The sequence below is a fragment of the Babylonia areolata genome, chromosome 9 (assembly GCF_041734735.1).
Source record: "Babylonia areolata isolate BAREFJ2019XMU chromosome 9, ASM4173473v1, whole genome shotgun sequence".
Classification (NCBI taxonomy): domain Eukaryota; kingdom Metazoa; phylum Mollusca; class Gastropoda; order Neogastropoda; family Buccinidae; genus Babylonia; species Babylonia areolata.
In genome coordinates this window covers 45,799,695-45,819,293 of record NC_134884.1, presented here as the reverse complement: position 1 = coordinate 45,819,293, position 19,599 = coordinate 45,799,695, and the positions used below count along the sequence as shown (strand labels likewise).

Genomic DNA, 19,599 nt, shown 5'->3' with positions numbered 1-19,599 from the left:
TGGGGGTGGGGGGTGCGTGCGTGTGTGTGTGAAATAACAGGGCTATGTTGACAGGAGCGACTGGAAGCACGGTCCCTTGGGACAACCTCCTGAGTTCAGATACAGCGACTCTTAACACTGAAAAGACACGGACCCTGCAAACATGGGCCGAAGCTGTCCTGAACGCCCGCAATCCATAAACAAGGATGCAACAGACGGGACGCCTCAGGTGGACATCACTGCATCAACTGAAGCTCCACCATGGCGGGACGAAGACCAGAAGGCCATCAAGCAGCTTTCCAGAAGCAAAGTTCCAGGGTAAGATGTCATGTCATGCCAGCTGACATCTACAAGCTGCTGACCCAGTGCTGCTGCAGAAACTCACCGTGCTGTTACAGTCCTTTAAGCAGGGAGCTATCCCACAGGAACCAAACGATGCCTCAATAATACATCTCCATGACATGAAGGGCAATCACTAGGTATGTGGGAAAATCATCGCTGGTATCCTGCTGGCATGATGCCACAGAAGCAGTGTGGCTTCCGGAAAGGTTGTGGAATGATCGACATGATCTTCATAGCACGTCAGCTCCAGAAGAAGTGTCAGGAGCAAAATCGAGAACTATTTAAAACTTTTGTTGATTTCACGAAGTTTCACTATGGTATTATGGCTGGAGTACTTGGCAGTGGTGAAGCTTCCGAGGTCTTCCCAGTCACCAAAGGCGTTAAGCAGGGCTATGTGTTTGCACTCACCCTGTTCAGCGTGATGTTTGGTGCTTTCCATGATACTGATGAAGGAATTGACCTGAAGTACATAATTGATGGGAAGTTCTTCAATCTGATAAGACTGCAAGCTGTGACAAAAGAGAAGGGGACTTTCTCGTGGCTGACGACAGTGCCTTGAATCCTTGAATGCTGGGCCAGAGCCTGAAATGAAAGCCAGCATGGACGAGTTCTCAGCCGGTGTGACAACGGTAGGGTCACCATCAGCACACAGAAGACAGGTCAGTTGCTCATACATTCAACACAGAACCCACAGTCTTACTGAACGGGCAGACTGCAGGTGGTAGAACTGATCACACACCTTGGCAGGACCCTCTCTCGAGCAGTGACTATTGATGCTGAAGTAAACAGCAGGGCTTCACAAGTCAGCTCTGCCTTCTGGCAGACTGCGTGCCAGTGTATGGGAACGTTGAACGATCAGCCTCAAACAAAGCTAAAAGTCTACTGAGCAACAGTGCTACCTCATGTACTGGAGCGAAACATGAACTGTCTATCGACGACACAATCGGCATCTCAACCACTTCAGTATGACCAGTCTTCGAAAGATCTGGTGGATCACTTGGCAGGACAAAATACCAGGTATAACAGTTCTCTCTGGGGATGATATGCTACCTGTCCCCTCACCGGTGTTGAGTCTTGACACGATGAGTGGGTCACATTGTCAGATGAGCACATCCTGAAACAACTCCTCTGTGATGCACTGTCAGGGAAAGCGTGCCACTGGAGGACAGATACTGCTTCAAGTACACACTGAAGGCCTCCCTGACGTCAGTCGACATTGACACCGCCACCTGGAAAACCCTTGCACAGGACCGCTCAGCATGGCGCTCCCTCGCCCACAAAGGCTCCCAGACCTCAGAGGCAAGGAGAACAGAGGAGAGGTACAGCGTAGGACAGAACTCCCCAAGTCCACGGCAGCCAGAACATGATGTGATCACACGTGTGCGAGGCAGACTCCCCCAGCAGCTTCAAAAGCAGAGTCACCTCTCACCTCAAGGTCGCCACTCTTGACAGTCTCACTGCTGCGAAACTCCAAGAGTAGGCAAAACCATAAATTACAGCAATGTCGGGTATGAATGTGAGAGTGAATGTTTAGGTAAGTAGTGGGTAGGGGGAGTGCTGGAGGGAGGGCGCTGCGGCGGGGGTGCCAGGGGCCATCAATAGGATGCCTGCCTGTCACTTCTCGACCCCTCTGATTTAGTTAGTGGGCAGGAGGGAGAGTGTGAATGTGATTGAAGTAAAAAAAAATTTTTTTTTTTTTTTTTTTTTTGGGGGGGGGGGGTGTCAAGCAACCGGTCTGCGGAAACCCCCCCCAAAATGTGGCAAAATAATCAACGTGTTGATTGTGGCTACACAACAGAAGAAGAAGAAGTGCCCAGCATGTGTCAGGACGTTCCGTGCCTGAATCGCATTGGTCAGCCATCTTTGGGCACATCGTGTCCAGTCAACCACTGGTTGAGATGCTGAGGACCTCATCGACCATCACAACGTATGAGCATCGACTAGTAGGATGAACAGTAACTATAATAACATATGTGCGCGTGGGTGCTTATGCGTGCATGCAATGTGTGAGTAAGTGTACGTATTTTTCGCTCGCGTGATGTGCGCGAAACAGTACACTGAAAACGTTGGGTATGGCCAATATCAGGAGGCATGCGGGTTGACAGATTTTTGCATTGCTTCTTTTATGTACATCTGTATGCATACACATGAGGGTAATGAAGCAATACCTGTTTCTACACAAATTTACTTATTTTTCCAGTCAGTGCACACACACACACACACACACACACACGCGCGCGCGCGCGCGTTTATCAGGAGCTGTGCCTCTCAAAGACGTTTCCTTTATTTAGCAAGACAGTTTATTTGCAAAGGAAAAAAAAAAAGAACAAGAAGAAAATATCAAAAATGAGATTAAAAAACAATAACAGAAATCCCTGTACTTTCAAACTATATCACTTACGATCATGTAAATCATTTTAAAAAGCAAAATGATGCATAAAAAATCCCAGTGTTATCAAACTAAAACATTCCAGTGTAAACACAAAGACACAGCAAAAATGCACTCATGCACTCAACAAAACAATGTAATAATAATAACAATATAACAATCCGTATATATATATATATATATATATATATATGTGTGTGTGTGTGTGTGTGTGTGTGTGTGTGTGTTTTAACACAAGGTATCAAAGTGACTGAAAAGATTTTCAGAAGAAATTTGTGAATCTGATTGAGCTTTCATAAATGACGAAATTCTGGAATCATATCCATGATATTGTCCATGGGACTACAGCAACTGTCTGGTGTCCCCACCCCCATCTCTCTCTGGTTTGAACAGCATTCCAAAATACTTGCAGACAGAAAAAAAGCAGACAAAAGTATGGGTGACGCTGCACTGTGCTCACACACTCTCCCTAGAGAGATGCAGCCTGCATTGATTTCTCACAGAGAAATCTGTTGTGACAAAATGTAGTGCAATACAACATACAGTACAATACTCTTTAAAAAGATGTTTTGATGTATTTGTATTCTTGATATATGGGTGAGCGATAGAATAACAGGGTTTTTTTTTGTTTTTTGTTACACAACTAAACCAGCAAATGACAGATTGCATTGGGCAAGACTGGGGTGTAAAAACAGCAACAAACGAACTGGCAGCGACTGGTTTGCTATGTATGAATCATTTATGGCTGGCACAATCAGAAAAGTACCTCACAGCAATCACAACAAACAAGCATTGTTATGCTCTTAACAGTTTCTGATTTTGGGTATATGTGACTTGGATGTACATAAGAAATTCAAGAAGTATCAAAGAAATTGCCATTTTGAGATAAAAAGAAAACCAATTTTCTGTTTGATTGTTATAAATATATTAGACTGCGAGATAAATATGCATGAAAACATAACAGAAACAAATATGAACAATGTTACAAACTTTGAAAAATTCACAACTGAGAAAATTGGTTATGTTTATGCTGTATGCCCTGAAAACAAGAGAATCATCGTATGATTCTGTATGAGTGGTGCATAGGTCATGTAATAATGCACTGCATGAGATGTTAGCAATAACTGTAAAAAAAAAGAAAAAAAAGTCTGTTATGTTAGCAATATAAAAGTATTTGTCTGTTATGTTGTTTATTTGTTTATAATTTGTTTATAATCAGTTGTCATAAACAGGTTTTCTTACCCATTAAATTGTGCTTATTGTATACAGGCCAGTACAATTCCTGAGTTGGACTCTCTCTCTCTCTCTCTCTCTCATCCATGTTTCCCCTCTTTCACACTCACTCTGCCTACCAGCCACCCCTTCTCTTCTCTCTTTAGTTTTGTTTCATGTATCAGATCATCAGTCGGCTTACGGGCTTACTCAGCTTTTTGATAATAAACGAGACATGTTGAACCTCAAACAAACACTTCAACAAATGGAATGTGTGACCACAGAATGCCTGCACGTGACTTTATTTTATTGCTTGATTGTTTGATTGATTCATATATTCCATCTTTGGCTTGTAATCCAACGACTAAAAACCTTGTACTAAGAAAATAAATACTCCTGAGTCATTTACTCAGATGTCTACGGATAAAATATCCACAAACGGAAAAATGTACATAGAATAAAACAGACTGTCAGGGCGAACTGAGTCAGTGAGGGAGTCAACTCTTCTTGCGCTTTTCCCAACTGATTCTGGGCGCTTCTGATTTGGTCACTGGTGCCATCACAGAGCAGGCCAGGGATGATGCCTCTCACTCGTCTCTCCACCTCTCCACGGAACAGGTTCAGCACGCTGCTCAGTTTCCCATGAACACGCACACTGACGTCACCCACGTTGCACGTGCAGTGTCTGGCCTTCATGGCCAACTTGCCTGTGGTGTCCATGCCTGGAAAACAGAATGCACGATGGTCAGTTGTGTCCCACTTCGTCAGGACAGCAAAGTGGGCAACAGCTGTCCTAACTATCTGGGCTAGATTTGGATTACAGTGGCGAGTGTCTGAATTAACGCTGGGTATAGAACACACACACACACACACACACACACACACACACACACCACAAGGACAAACTAGACATTTATGAATGAGCATGTTAGGTTTATGTGTAGGTCAAGCATCTGCTCTCTCTCTCTCTCTCTCTCTCTCTCTCTCTCTCTCTCTCTCTCTCTCTCATATATAACACTTATTTTAAAGAGACGTGGTGGAGCATGTATGGGTCATCACTCATCCCAAGTCACCCATTCACAACCACACCCAGGTTGAACAACCACAAAACACAGTGTGTCAGTCAGTATCAGTGCACATTTAGCAGGTATGTGGGAAAAAGTGATGACAGATTTGTTTGTGTACAGTGAAAGCCTTTAGCAAGTATGTGGGAAAAAGTGATGACAGATTTGTTTGTGTACAGTGAAAGCCTTTAGCAGGTATGTGGGAAAAAGTGATGACAGATTTGTTTGTGTACAGTGAAAGCCACTCCCCCTGAGGACATGCAGAAAAAGTTTATTTATCTGATATATATTATTGCTTGATTGTTTGATTGATTCATATATTCCATCTTTGGCTTGCAATTTTTGTGATACCATCACAAGGAATGTTTTGTGGTGATTCTATTCCAAATTATTACACATAATTATGCATTCTAAATAATGAACAAAGACATAATTTTCTTTCAATGTTGGACATGCATGTTAATGAACTTAACTGAGACATGCAAATAAAGCCACACATCACTTACAGTTACACAGACAGACAGACAGACACACACACACACACACACAAACAAACACACACACACACACACACACACACACACGTGTGCACACACGTCTGCACATGAGAAAAACAATGGCCATTTAAAAAACAACAACATAGCATGATTATTGGGTATTTTAAAGTTCAAGCACCATTTTTCATGAAGAAAATATATTTCACATTACATAATGTTTTATAAAGTGTTAAGCTCTATTTGTTGATTTTAAAGATTCAGTTGATTACAACAGTTCCTTTTTTTGTACCTTATGCTAATTCGTACGTGATATGCTTCTTTCTTTGTGTTGTTGTTTTGTTTACAAACATTCAGTCACCAAACAGTGGAGACATTCAGGAAGTGACACTGCACTTTGTTCTGCAAGTCACTGGTTTATTGTTTGTTCATTACAAGGTGATTTAGACAAAACCTCATTCATCCATTTCAGCACACACACTCGTACATATTCATACAATGGATGTGGAGAATGGACGAGGGACTGGATGTGAGGATGGGGGGGGAGGGGGGGGGGGTGGAGTGAGAGGGTGTGCTGAGAAGACGACGCCCACAAAAATACCCAGCTACTGGTGGAGCGGAGGGACCGCCAGCCGTACTACATGAAAGTAAAAACAAAACTACGACAAGCTACCCACTACAGACTGACGTATGTCCACCGCAAATGAAGATACAAACTGCTGGGAATCGTTCAGAACACACTGAATATCACTGTCCCTTGTGCTAAAAGAGACTGTACCCTTAGCCTCTCCCCCCCCCCCACCCCCCCCGCCCCCGCCTGCCCCCAAAGCACTCACCAAAACCCACAGTGAGAGACAGACTGACACCACTAACAGACACCTCCACACTGCCGGACGTGGAAGCTTTGACCCTGCCCACAAATCAGAACCACGTGACACTCTTCTCTTCTCACAAGGAAAAGTTACCAAAGAAAGCACTGACAGATCAACTAAGGACGTGCATCGTGTGTACTGATACAGACAGTGTAATTATGATGGTTTTATTATTCGTATTTTCTGATATCACTTGTTCTGTATGAGTTGAGTTGACTGTAGTGGTATCAATAGAAGTGGTAATGATAATAACAATAACAACAACAACAATAATACCAATACCAATACTACTACTACTACTAATGATGATGATAATAACAATGATAATAATACCAATACTACTACTACTACTAATGATGATGATAATAACAATGATAATAATAATGATACTACTACTACTACTACTAATGATGATGATGATAATAACAATGATAATAATAATGATACTACTACTACTACTACTACTAAGAATGATAATAATAATCATGATAGTAGTAGTAGTAGTAATGATTATGATGACTGATTCAGAGTTTAAAGACAAAACCTGTAAAAAAAACAAACTACAACCAAACAACAACAACAACAAAAACATACACAAAAAACATGTAAATAGAAAACAAGAGAAATGTGAGATCAGAAAGAGTGAGGGGGTGGGGGGGTGGGGGGGGGGGGGGGGTGGAGGGGAAGCTGGGTGCGGTGACAGTGACACTGACTTCCTCAGTGCCTTTGACATGGTCCAGCTGTGGTGCTTGCAGCAAAGGGCTGAGGCAAAATCCAGATCCAGATCTTCTTTCTCCTATTTTGATTTTTCTTCCAGATGGCTTGATGTAATAGAAAAAAAAATATTAAAAAAAGGAGATGAAAAAATGCAATTGTTGCTTTTCCAATGTACAACCGTGAAGTAAAAAGAAAAAAAAAAAAGAAAGAAAAAAAAAGACTTTGACACACACTGTGGCAAGGGTCTCACCATCCCCGTTTGTAGCGGACACGCCAGTCAGAGTGGAGACTGATGCCTGCATTGCTGGCTGACCATGACAGACCTGCATCAGGGACCAGCTGGATGTTGCTGCTTGGTGGTGTGAATCCTCTGATGGCAATACTGCACACACAATGCAATACAATGCAATGTAATGCATTGAAAAACACAACAGCAACAATAAAATGCACCAAAAAACATAAAACAGTACAGTACAGTACAGTAGAACACAATAGAACACAATACTGCACATACACTACACTACAATACAATACAATGCACATACAATTCAACATATCACTGCACACATAATACAATGCAATGCAATGTAATGCAATAAAAAAAAAGGTACAGAACAGTATAGTACAGTGCAGGACAAAGCAGTACAATGGAACACAATACTGCAAGTTCAATACAATACAATACAATACAATACAACTTGCACACAATACAACTCAACAGAATACTGCACATATGACACAATACAATTGTACGATACTGCATAAACACAACAACACAATAATTCTGCTCAAACAATAACAACAACAACAGTACAATACAAAATAACTGCATATACAATACAATACAGCACAATACTACACACAGAATACTGCATTACAAAACCATGCAATACTGCACATACACTACACCACACTACACTACACTGCACAATACTACATTACAATACTGCGCATGCAATACTGTACACTCCAACACAATACAATAGAACACAAAACTGTACATACAATACTATACATACAACAACACAATCCTGCACATACAATACAATATAACACAATACTGTACACATAAAAAACACATACAATTACTGCACATACAATGCAATACAACACAACACAATACAATAATGTACATACAATACAATACACTACAACATAATACACCACAACACACCACAATACTGCTTATACAATAAATACAACATAATATAATACAATACCACACTGCACATACAACACAATATCACTTTATTAATCTCACAGGGGAAATTTCTGTGTCTGCACAAAATACTACAATGACAAACATACAGGCACAAACACACACATCAAAAAAGCTATGGACAGTGTAAAAAAAAAAAGAAGAAAAAAAAAAGGAAAAGCAACAAACAACAACAACAAAATAAAACAAAAGACAAACAAACAAACAAACAAACAAACAAAAAAAAGCCAACAAAACCAACAACATAACAAAGACACTTTTACTGGTTTAGAATTGTGATAGGGAATACTGTTAATAGCTGCTGCCACAACTACAACAACTACTACACACACATGACCAACACCCACACATATACTTAAATATATATATATATATATATATATATATATATGCTCAAATATATATGCTCAAATTATGTTCTTTACCACGCCAAAGGTAAATGTTGAAAACAACAACAACAAAACAACAACCCAACAACAACAAACAAAATAATTTCCATTGTGTTATTTAGCCAGTGCTTTCAACAGTAATATAGGAATATAAAAAATAAATGATCTTCAAGACAGTCCATTCAAGTCATTACCAGTGAGCTGTCAGCTCTACCTCATAGACTTTTATCCATGAAAATAAAGTGAAAAGATACCGTGAAAAGATGTGGCAGTGATTTTAAGCATTGTGGTAAGGTTTAAAGCAGTGTGATATTGGATTCATGTATTGTGTATATATGTGCATTACTTAGGTATTGTTATGCATGATGTACATGATGAGAGGTGTGTCGTGTGTGATGAAATCCCCCCCCCTCTCTCTCTCTCTCTCTCTCTCTGTGTGTGTGTGAACATAAATTAGTGTTTGACTGTTTGGTTGAATGTCTGTGGAGGGTTATACAAGAAAGAAAGTTGGGTGGGGGAGGGGGGGAGCTGGGTGGGGGAGGGGGGGGGCAGGGGGTTGCTTTTGCATTTAAATGCATATTTCAATTATCAGTTTTCACATTGTACAACACAATTGAGCATGCTTTACATGGTAAGGCACTTTATGAATTAAATTATCATCATCATCATCATTATCATCATTACTATAATAATAATAATAATGATGATGATAATGATAATAATTATTATTATTATCTTAATTAATTGATTAATTAATTGATTAATTAATTAATTAATTAATTAATTAATTAATTAATTAATTAATTAATTTTATAAGAAACAGATCTTCTCAGCTGGGTCAGACTGAAATTAGGGAACCCTCTCAGCCACTCTGTGACATTGTGGTTTGTTTCTGTGGAAAGACAAATATAACCCGGTCATAAGATGACCAAGGTAAATAACCTTCCCCTTTCTTGGTGCCAGGAGAAAGCCCGTATCACCAACATAACGGTTTATTTATTTCCCCATGTTTCTGAATTGAACAAACGTAACACGCTGCTCCAGTTCTGGAAAGATGGGAGGGCTGCCGCTGATCAGTAAAATAAACACATATACACATACATTCAGGATACTAAATGTGATCATGTAAATGTGTGGGGGGCTGAACACATGTGTCACTTCTGCTCGGTGACCTAATTGTTGTTTACATTTTATGATTTATTTAAAAACAACATCAACAGGAAATAATGGACATTAAAAATTTAATGTAGCGCGTTTCTCTCAAAACGCTTGACATTTCGTTCCCCACACCGGCCCCGCCTCCACCACCACTGAATCAGTAACTGCCCCCCCCCCCCCTCCCACACACGCACACACTCCCCCCCCCCCCCCAATGCATTCCCCCCCCCCCCCCCCCGCCCCACACACACACACACACATTGAAGCACGTGCCAGAAAACACTCACGCAACCGAACATTGGAAACCACCCACCCACCCATGACCCCCTCCACTGAAAACTGACGCGCGCATCCGTCAGTGCAAAACGCACTCAGGCACGCACTGCACACACACGAACTGAACGCACGGACACTCGCTAGCACCCTGCCACACACACACACACACACACACACACACACACACACACGGCAAACAGCCTCTCCACAACAAAACACGCACCCAAAACCAGATCACACCAAGATAAAAAAAAAAACAAAACAACAACCGAAACAAACAAAAAAACAAAACAAAAAACACTGAAACAAACGAGCAAACGAACAACAACAACAGCAACAACCCCAAACTGACAAACAAAATAAATTACGAATTAAAAACAACAACAAAAAACCCTGTTCAGTACTGCTGTTGGAAAAGATGCGTTTTCAGGGCAGACTTAAAAGATTTCAGAGAGACAGAATGACACAAATTTCTGGTAGTTTTGTTCCACAATGACGGAGCCTGGAAAGAAAAAGATCTTTGAACCTGCTGCTTCCTTATATATATAACTGAGTGTAGCAAGAGAGAGAGAGAGAGAGAGAGAGAGAGAGAGAGAGCGTGTGCCACAGAAAGGATGTGTGTATGTGTGTGTCTCAATGTGACGGTGTGTGTGTGTGTGTGTGTGTGTGTGTGTGTGTGTGTGCCAGTGTGTGCATACTGGTACGTGCGTGACTGAGTGTATGTCTGGTTAGATGTTGCGCTGATAGCCAATGAATAACCCACATTGTAAGTCTCACCTGCTCAGACTATAGCTAATATGACCACTGTCGCCAGACTGATCAGGGATTTTCGCACTCCGAACTTCGTCTGCCAGGGCGTCGATAGCTTTCTGGTTAGCTGTGAAATACCAACAAAATACTGATGGTGTGACACATACACTGACACCTGTAAGGTGTCCCGGGTTGTTTCAGAGTATTGGTGATGATGGCACTGGCCGGCCTCACTGGATGGACATTTAAACCACACACAATCAGGAGGGGTTTAATGGTATCAACATCAAATGAAGGAACGATTTGACATTCACTGAACCACTTTACGAGACTGATCAACACATTGCACTGACAGGCACAGAGGAGGAAAGGAATGAGGTCGATGCTGCACCGTGCGTGTCAGTCACTGGTGTGTTTTGTTGTGGAAACTGAACATCAGGGAGGGGCCGGGGGTGGATGAGGGGGTGGGGGTGCACTGAGGGGCCGGTGGGACAGCGGCGGGGCGCGAAAAGCTGACCAACAGGGAAAGAGTAAGTTCAGTACAATTATTAACATCACTGAGTCCTCAGCCGGTTCCTCAGTTTGCCCTCTCGGCCCTCATCTGCTATCACCAAGTGAGAAAACATGCAAGGACCTTGTGCAGCGACACAGTGCATGGTTCCTGAGTAACACAAACTGAACGAACAACTCCCGACGCAGGGAGGACGTACATGTGTATATTATATAATTATATAATTTTGCAGGTAGCTCGATCAGTACTGAGCTGAGACCACTCAGTGACTCATCCATATACAGCCTTAGCCTTTTCCGGACAAAGATGCACGCTGGGAAACTGTGTTTAAAGCTGTTCTTTCTTTGTTAGTCACACGCACGCACGGCGCGCGCGCGCGTCCGCCGCACACACACACACACACACACACACATACACTGGCACACACACTGACACACACACACACACACTGACACACACACTGGTACACACTTACACACATACACATACTCACAACACACACACACACACACAAACACACACACACTGACACACACACACACGGCACACACACACAAAAACAAAACAAAACAAAAAAACTGAAAACAAACTGACGGCTGATAAACATACACGCATGTGCCGGCTCGTTCACACACGCGCGCGCGCACACACACACACACACACACGCACACACACACACACACACACAGAGAGAGAGAGAGAGAGAGAGAGAGAGAGAGAGAGAGAGAGAGAGAGTCACAGTTTAGACAAATTCATGTCAAAATTTGAATCATGTACTGTACCGTAGTCCAAAGGATATTGCATGACTCTGGTTAGAAACTCCGGCATGATGGCACATATTCCACCGAAGCCAAGCAGCAAAACCACCACTATTGTACACAGCAATTTCCGGCAGCAAGCCATATCTCACTAGCCACAACAAAAGCGAAAAACGAACGACTAACAGGTTCCTGTACTTCTACACAGCTGCTTCTCCGATAGTCACCGAGACAGAGGCTTCAAGACTCTTAATCGTTGACGAACAAAGTTCCCAACTACAGTTTACGTATGTATTCTGATCGACATCTGGAACTAACCAACATGATTACCAAACAGCTGGCTTGCTGTGTCTTGAAACGTCTTTGGAAACAGGACACGTGTCGCATTACTTGGACTCCTCATGGTTCCGGCTCAGCGGTGACCGGGACTTCCCGATATCCAAACCAACAAGTCATAAGCAATGAGCTGTGTGTTTATTTTTAGTATGCAGGTCAGTGAGATAGGGCACTGAGGGCAGTGTAATCCAACTGACGCGCTTTGTCAGGTTCTTGGAGGAAAATAATACGAAACGAAATAAAATAAGATACATAAAAAAAAGAAAAGAAAAAAAGAAAACGAAAAAAGGAAAATAAAAAGAAGAAAAAAAGGGGAGGGTGGCGGTGTGGGGGGTGGAGTGGGGTGGAGACAGCACAATGCACAGCAAACAATAATTATTACATAAAGCATCATATAGTTCCTCTGACAGCAGTGTATACTTGAAGACGCAGCAAATCAAAACTGCACACACACACACACACGTACCGGCGTCAGTGGCGCGCGCGCGCGGCACACACACACACACACACACACACACACTGACTGACACACACACACACTGCACACACACATACACCGTGGCACACACACACACACACACAGCACACACACTGGCAAACTGAGAGGCACACACACACACACATACACACACATACACACACACACACACACACACACACACACTGGCACACTGAGAGGCACATACACACACACACACACACCGGCACACACACAGGCACACACACACTGACACACACACACACACACACATACACACACTGACACACACACACACATACACATACACTGACACACACACACACTGGCACACTGAGAGGCGCGCACGCGCGCGCACACACACACACACACACACACACGGGGGCACACACACACACACATGATATGCCCCTCTCCCCTTTCCCTTATCCGGCACACCCATATAAGTACCCCCCCCCCCCCCCCCCCCAAACACACACACACATAAGCAAATACACACATGTTTGTGCCCGCACCTGAACAGAGATATCCTGACACATGCCGGTACTTACAGGGCACACTCGCGCGCACACTGACACAAACACGCATGCTCTCTCTCTCTCTCTCTCTCTCTCTCTCTCACACACACAAACACACATGCTGCCACTGATTGGCCACAAGAGGCGGGGCAGGAAAGTATCTCTGAAGCGTGTTGCACAGTCTACTGTATTTGGAAAAGACCAAAGAGTTCCGTTTTGAAGAACAGTTTGCGCAATGTTGGTCTGGAAATGATGCCAATATTCGTTTGATTTGCAAAGCATCGTGCTCTACCTTTCATGCTAGACTTGCGGCCGCTTCCTCTCTCTACCTTTCTGGCTTTCTTTCAGGCGATCGGTGGTGTGATGACCTCAATTGTACCTGTTCTTTTTGGTATTCTTTGACATGTGTGTGTGTGTGTGTGTGTGTGTGTGTGTGTGTGTGTGTGCATTTGCATGCTTGGGTTGGCGTGCGTGTATGTTTGGATGTGTGCGGCTTCGTACGCTGAGCGTTGCCCATTTTCGTTCTAGTTTTTATCTCATTCACTTGCTTTCTACAAATCGTTCGTTCCCTTTACTATATTTCAATGCATTTCAAGTTACTTATCTATTCTATCCTGTTATTTTGGTTTCATTTTTTTCTGTAAATGTGTTGCACAAACCTGGGATTGTCTCTCAAGGCCTGATCACCGCGCTGGGGTCAGATCATGTCAGACATCCTCTTATTTTGTCACAGCAGATATGGTGCAGCATAGTTATGAGGATCTGTCCGCACACTTGACACCTTCTTGAAACTGAACTCAGTCACCAAAGCAGTTAACTGGATTGAGAGAATTTTCGTTAAAACGGGATTCGATTGAGTCTGGGATTTGTTGTCACTGGAGAAAAAAAAAAAAAAAAAAAAAAAAAGAAAAGAAAAGAAAAGAAAAGAAAAAAAGTGTATGTGTCAGACATCAGACGGGCCAGAATCGTGAGATACTGATATTCGAAATTGGACCGTAGCAGTATATCTAAATGTTAATTTTGCACACATGTATGACATTAGTAGGAAAATATTTTTCGTCGTATATCCTATATCCTTATCTATATATATATATGTCCAATGTCTTATTACAGATCTTTTTTAATCTATGCGTTAATTTATTACGATGCATCTGTATCGTTTAATATTAAGTTTTCGCGCATTGTAAAAAAAAAAAGAAGAAAGAAACGAATGAATCCTTTTTTCTTTTTTTTTTTTACTTAAAAAACAACAACAAAAAACAACCAATATGTACACCATATCTTTTTCAGTTCGCCAAGCCCGGGACTGGAAATGAAATGAAAGACGAAGAAGAAGAGGAAAAAAGAAAGAAAAAGAAAAAAAAAGCTGCTGTTGAAAGGACTTTGAAACGTGGAAATCGAAAGCCCCCAAGCGGAAAGTGGTGTGTGTGTGGAAGTAAATGTTTTGAGGCTGAAATCTAAGTACGAGTTGAACGCCAGTCCAAGGGAAGTAACGGAGTGTATGATTCTCGATCTTCTCCCCTTTCGGCTTTTCTTGACAGACGTGTTCGTTTCTTTATTTTCATCACAGATTACATGTGTTCGAAGGACTTGTTGAAGTGTTTTTTGTTTTTATTTATTTTTTCAATCATTGATTGCTAAAGTCTCCAAACTTTTCACATTTTCTATTACATTTTTTCCTCGCAAACAAGGTTCTTTTCTTTCAAAACGTTCAATACATCAGTTAAAATCAAAACAAAACTACAAGATGACAAAATCATTCCATACATATATAAATACGTTATTCATACATCCATATAAACATAAAAGCGAACAGACAGACAGACTGACAACATACATGCATGCATACAAGCACGCATGTTAGCATGCACGCACACACGTACACAGTTTGGCAGGGTCTTAGCAGAGCAGTGATTTTTTCTGTTACTTAAGATATGGACATGTCTATCCTCTGTACCTTGACAGGAGTCAAAGGATGAAATTTTCTCGATCAGTTGTGTGTGTGTGTGTGTGTGTGTGTGTGTGAATATCCTTGTACTGAATACCTGCGCCATACAACCAACAAACTAAATGTTGCCACAAACCACTGAGTGTGAACAGACAATGTTCACAGAGAAACACACAGAGAGGCAGGTTCTTGAGGATAAAAACGCCAGGCAAGTATTTATTATCAGGTTGATATTGACACCAGACATTTTTTTTCAAAGCCGAATACAAAATATTCCAATGTTACACGTTCTTTCATCATTGTTTGACAAGAAAGGTGTTCCTATTGTTTCTCTTCTTTTGCACATGCAAATTTGTGATGTTCTTTATACCATCAAAATTATGGTCAGGGGAAAAATAAACAGTATGCTAATTGAGAGCTTACCTATTCTGTTCTCTCTCTCTATATATATATGGATGATCTTGATTATATATATATATATATTTCTAAAGAACTAAAAGTTTGAGACAAACAGATTCGTTTAGACTTTAAAAATAAGACAGTTATAAGATTCATATACATTTAGAAAAAAAAAAGAGAGAGAGACACAGGTGTACCCTGTGGTAAAGAGTCGTTCAGTTCCAAAAATGTTGGATATCAAATCAACCAAGGACTCGCAGATGGCGTGATTGCTGAAACTGTTCGTTTCACTTTCCTCAACATAAGTCGGGGCGCTCGAGGGCGCATGCGGGATTGGAATATCAATCGTCCCGCATGGCTTTCCTCAGCTCATCGAACACTGGCAACTCATCGAACGCTGGTCCGCCATCCATGTCGTCCAGGGCTGGTAACTCGTCCAAGGCCCGTAAGTCGTCCAAGCTTGGCATCTTGTCCAAGGCTGGCATCTTGTCCAAGGCTGGTAACTCGTCCAAGGCCCGTAAGTCGTCCAAGCTTGGCATCTTGTCCAAGGCTGGCATCTTGTCCAAGGCTGGCATCTTGTCCAGGGCTGGTAACTCGTCCAAGGCCCGTAAGTCGTCCAAGCTTGGCATCTTGTCCAAGGCTGGCATCTTGTCCAAGGCTGGTAACTCGTCCAAGGCCTGTAAGTCGTCCAAGGCCCGTAAGTCGTCCAAGCTTGGCATCTTGTCCAAGGCTGGCATCTTGTCCAAGGCTGGCATCTTGTCCAAGGCTGGTAACTCGTCCAAGGCCTGTAAGTCGTCCAAGGCCCGTAAGTCGTCCAAGCTTGGCATCTTGTCCAAGGCTGGCATCTTGTCCAAGGCTGGTAACTCGTCCATGGCTCGTAAGTCGTCAAGGGATGGTCCGTCACCCATGTCGTCTAAAGCTGGTAACTCGTCCAAGGCTTGTAACTCGTCCAAGGCTCGTAACTCGTCGAGTGAATCATTTTCTGCACATGCAAAAAATACAATTAACGCCATCACTGTGTCAGTTAATACATTATGCAAAATAATTTTCGGAGTTCAAACAATTGCTCTTTTAATTCTATGGATGATTAATGAAAAACAGGTAATTCTGTTATTCCAGTGAAAGAACAAGTCATCTGAACACTTAGGATTGGTTGTTCGGTTGACATAACTGGTTTAGTTTCGTTGTTACCGTTATATCTAGTTTTATCTTTTTATATCTGATACATTACTTGATACTCTTAATTGTTCTCTCTTACCTATGTTTCAAATTATACGTGTATGTTTTTGCGGGGATGTTTCAGTGAATGCCTTTCGTGCTATTGTAAAGCGCACAGAGCTTCAAGAATATGCACTCTAACAAGATATCTTAACTCTCTCCATACGAATGGCGAAAGAGACGACGTTAACAGCGTTTCACCCCAATTACAACCATCAAAATATTACAAGCGGAAGGCTCTTACACTGAAGAGGTGAATGTTGACAAAGAATACCACAATTCTGACGACGGAAGCTAAAGGTTGGGTCATTCAGACACCCACTGGACATCCGAGGGGTCTGTGTAGAGGAGAAGAGAGGACTGGCCGTACTGAGTGAGTTAATAGATAAAAAAAAGAAGTTAATACATAGATAAATAAACAAATATCAATCATATATTGTTAGCTCAGTTAATAAAACGTTTTGATAAATTCAATTTTTACCTGAACATTCTCGACAAATTATTGTTAAGCCATGAATCTGGCAGTGTGACGAATATGTGTGAAAGAGAAGTGAGTACAGACAGAAACAGATGCAGAAGATTGAAGGGGTGGGGGCTGATTAGACTACGTGAAATATAAGTAATAAATTTTGACATATTAAACAGTTCTAAGAAGTGACTCTCTACATTTAAAAGGTACACAACTTCAAGTCAATGCTGCTTGTGCTACCAATACAGTTAGCACACTGATAGATAAAAGGAACACAAGAACAAACCCAGACACTTCCTCAAAAAAGGAAGTGGATTTTATTCAAGACTGACATTACCTTTTGGTCCTCCTTATACTACACAATACATAAATACAATATTTAGTCCGCCTAGGAAGCGAGAGAATCTGAGCGCGCTGGTTCGAATCACGGCTCAGCCGCCGATATTTTCTCCCCCTCCACTAGACCTTGAGTGGTGGTCTGGACGCTAGTCATTCGGATGAGACGATGAACCGAGGTCCCGTGTGCAGCATGCACTTAGCGCACGTAAAAGAACCCACGGCAACAAAAGGGTTGTTCCTGGCAAAATTTTGTAGAATAATCCACTTCGATAGGAAAAACAAATAAAACTGCAGGCAGGAAAAAAAGAAAAAAGAAAAAAAAGGGTGGCGCTGTAGTGTAGCGACGCGCTCTCTCGAGAAGAGCCCGAATTTCACACAGAGAAATCTGTTGTGATAAAAAGAAATACAAATACAAATACAATTCGGAACAAATACATGGTCGTCTCGATAGAATTTTGATTCGAAATGAAAGAACAATGAGGCTGAGAGAGTAAAGTATTAAACAACAATGAAGAGAAGTATCTCCCTCCATTCAAAATGCACACTACTTCAAGGCAAGCTGCTTATTGCTGCTTTATGTTTCATCTCTTAGTCTCATTTTTCTTTCATTTAAGATTCCAATTCTAGTCTACAAAATTTTTGCTCATAAAAACAAATAAACAAAACAAAAGCAGCAAGTTAAAAATGACAAAACAACAAACACGTTCTTTTTACACAGAATCAGCAACGAATATCTATCTATCTATCTGTCTATCTATCTATACATCCACACACACACACACACACACACACACACACACATATATATATATATATATATATATATAAATATACGGATAGTTCATACTCTCTTCGTGTTCAGGGCTCCGCTTAGCTCTTCATGTCTTTAAAACTTGTATTCTTAAAAAGCAGCAAATTATCGCTGTAAAAACAGCTTCTTCGGGCAAGGGTACAGAAGTGAAAGCTTTACAGGCTGGTTAGATAGCAACCAGTGAGTAAAAAAGTCAGGTAAAGTTAGATTTGTTCAAGTTGATACATTTGAGTCTTCCAAGAAGGAAAATAAACCTCCTCAGATATAAAACTCCTGATTACCTCCACTAGAATCTCGAAGTTATTAGAATTCGTAAGATGTATATCAAAAGTTTTCAGCATGCTTCTTTTCTCTTGATAATTTTCCCGCTAACGATAATATAAAGGCAACACATCTGAAACACAGCATCAGAAACATTTTTTGTCCCACACTATATAAAAAAGCAATATAATCATGTATATCAAATAATGACCTCCTACCCCCTCCCCCCCGCCAACCCCCTCCCCTCCCCCCAAATGTGAACGTATCCGACAAAAACACACACACACATACACACACACACACACACACACACACACACACACACACACACAAAACCAACAACCCCCCCCCAAAAAAAACCAAAAAAACAGCTGGTTTAAATCTACAAAAAAATGACATTATGTTCCAGCATCATGCTAACAGATGTTTGTATAAATCTACAAAAATAACAACATTTCCAGCAGCATGCTAATAAAATACTATGAGCGAGTATGCGCCCTACAATGTCATGACTGTCCGAACAAATTGCTTACTGCGGCGGGCTGGCTTGGCAGTGGCAACATCCACGGCCAGACCAAGGAAGGCGACAAGGCAGATTGCCAGACACAGCTTCATCTTCACTTCAGTGTGACGGTCACTCTTTAGCGGACTGAATCGGCGACGAAGCAGATAACTGAGCGGAACCTTTCGGC

General features: G+C 41.7%; 2 protein-coding genes across 2 annotated transcripts; both read right to left on the bottom strand.

Moving 5' to 3' along the window:
• Nucleotides 1-2,607: 2,607 nt before the first annotated feature.
• LOC143285895 (bactericidal permeability-increasing protein-like) lies at nucleotides 2,608-12,533 on the bottom strand. Its single transcript, XM_076593340.1, has 5 exons — nucleotides 12,155-12,533; nucleotides 10,889-10,988; nucleotides 7,320-7,451; nucleotides 6,317-6,390; nucleotides 2,608-4,644 (listed from the first exon to the last, which is right to left on the bottom strand). Exons 1-5 carry the CDS (start codon nucleotides 12,273-12,275, stop codon nucleotides 4,340-4,342), a joined length of 732 nt encoding a protein of 243 aa, XP_076449455.1. The 5' UTR covers nucleotides 12,276-12,533; the 3' UTR covers nucleotides 2,608-4,339.
• Nucleotides 12,534-15,596: 3,063 nt separating this feature from the next.
• On the bottom strand, nucleotides 15,597-19,599 carry LOC143285526 (uncharacterized). Its single transcript, XM_076592883.1, has 2 exons — nucleotides 19,441-19,599; nucleotides 15,597-16,791 (listed from the first exon to the last, which is right to left on the bottom strand). Exons 1-2 carry the CDS (start codon nucleotides 19,520-19,522, stop codon nucleotides 16,151-16,153), a joined length of 723 nt encoding a protein of 240 aa, XP_076448998.1. The 5' UTR covers nucleotides 19,523-19,599; the 3' UTR covers nucleotides 15,597-16,150.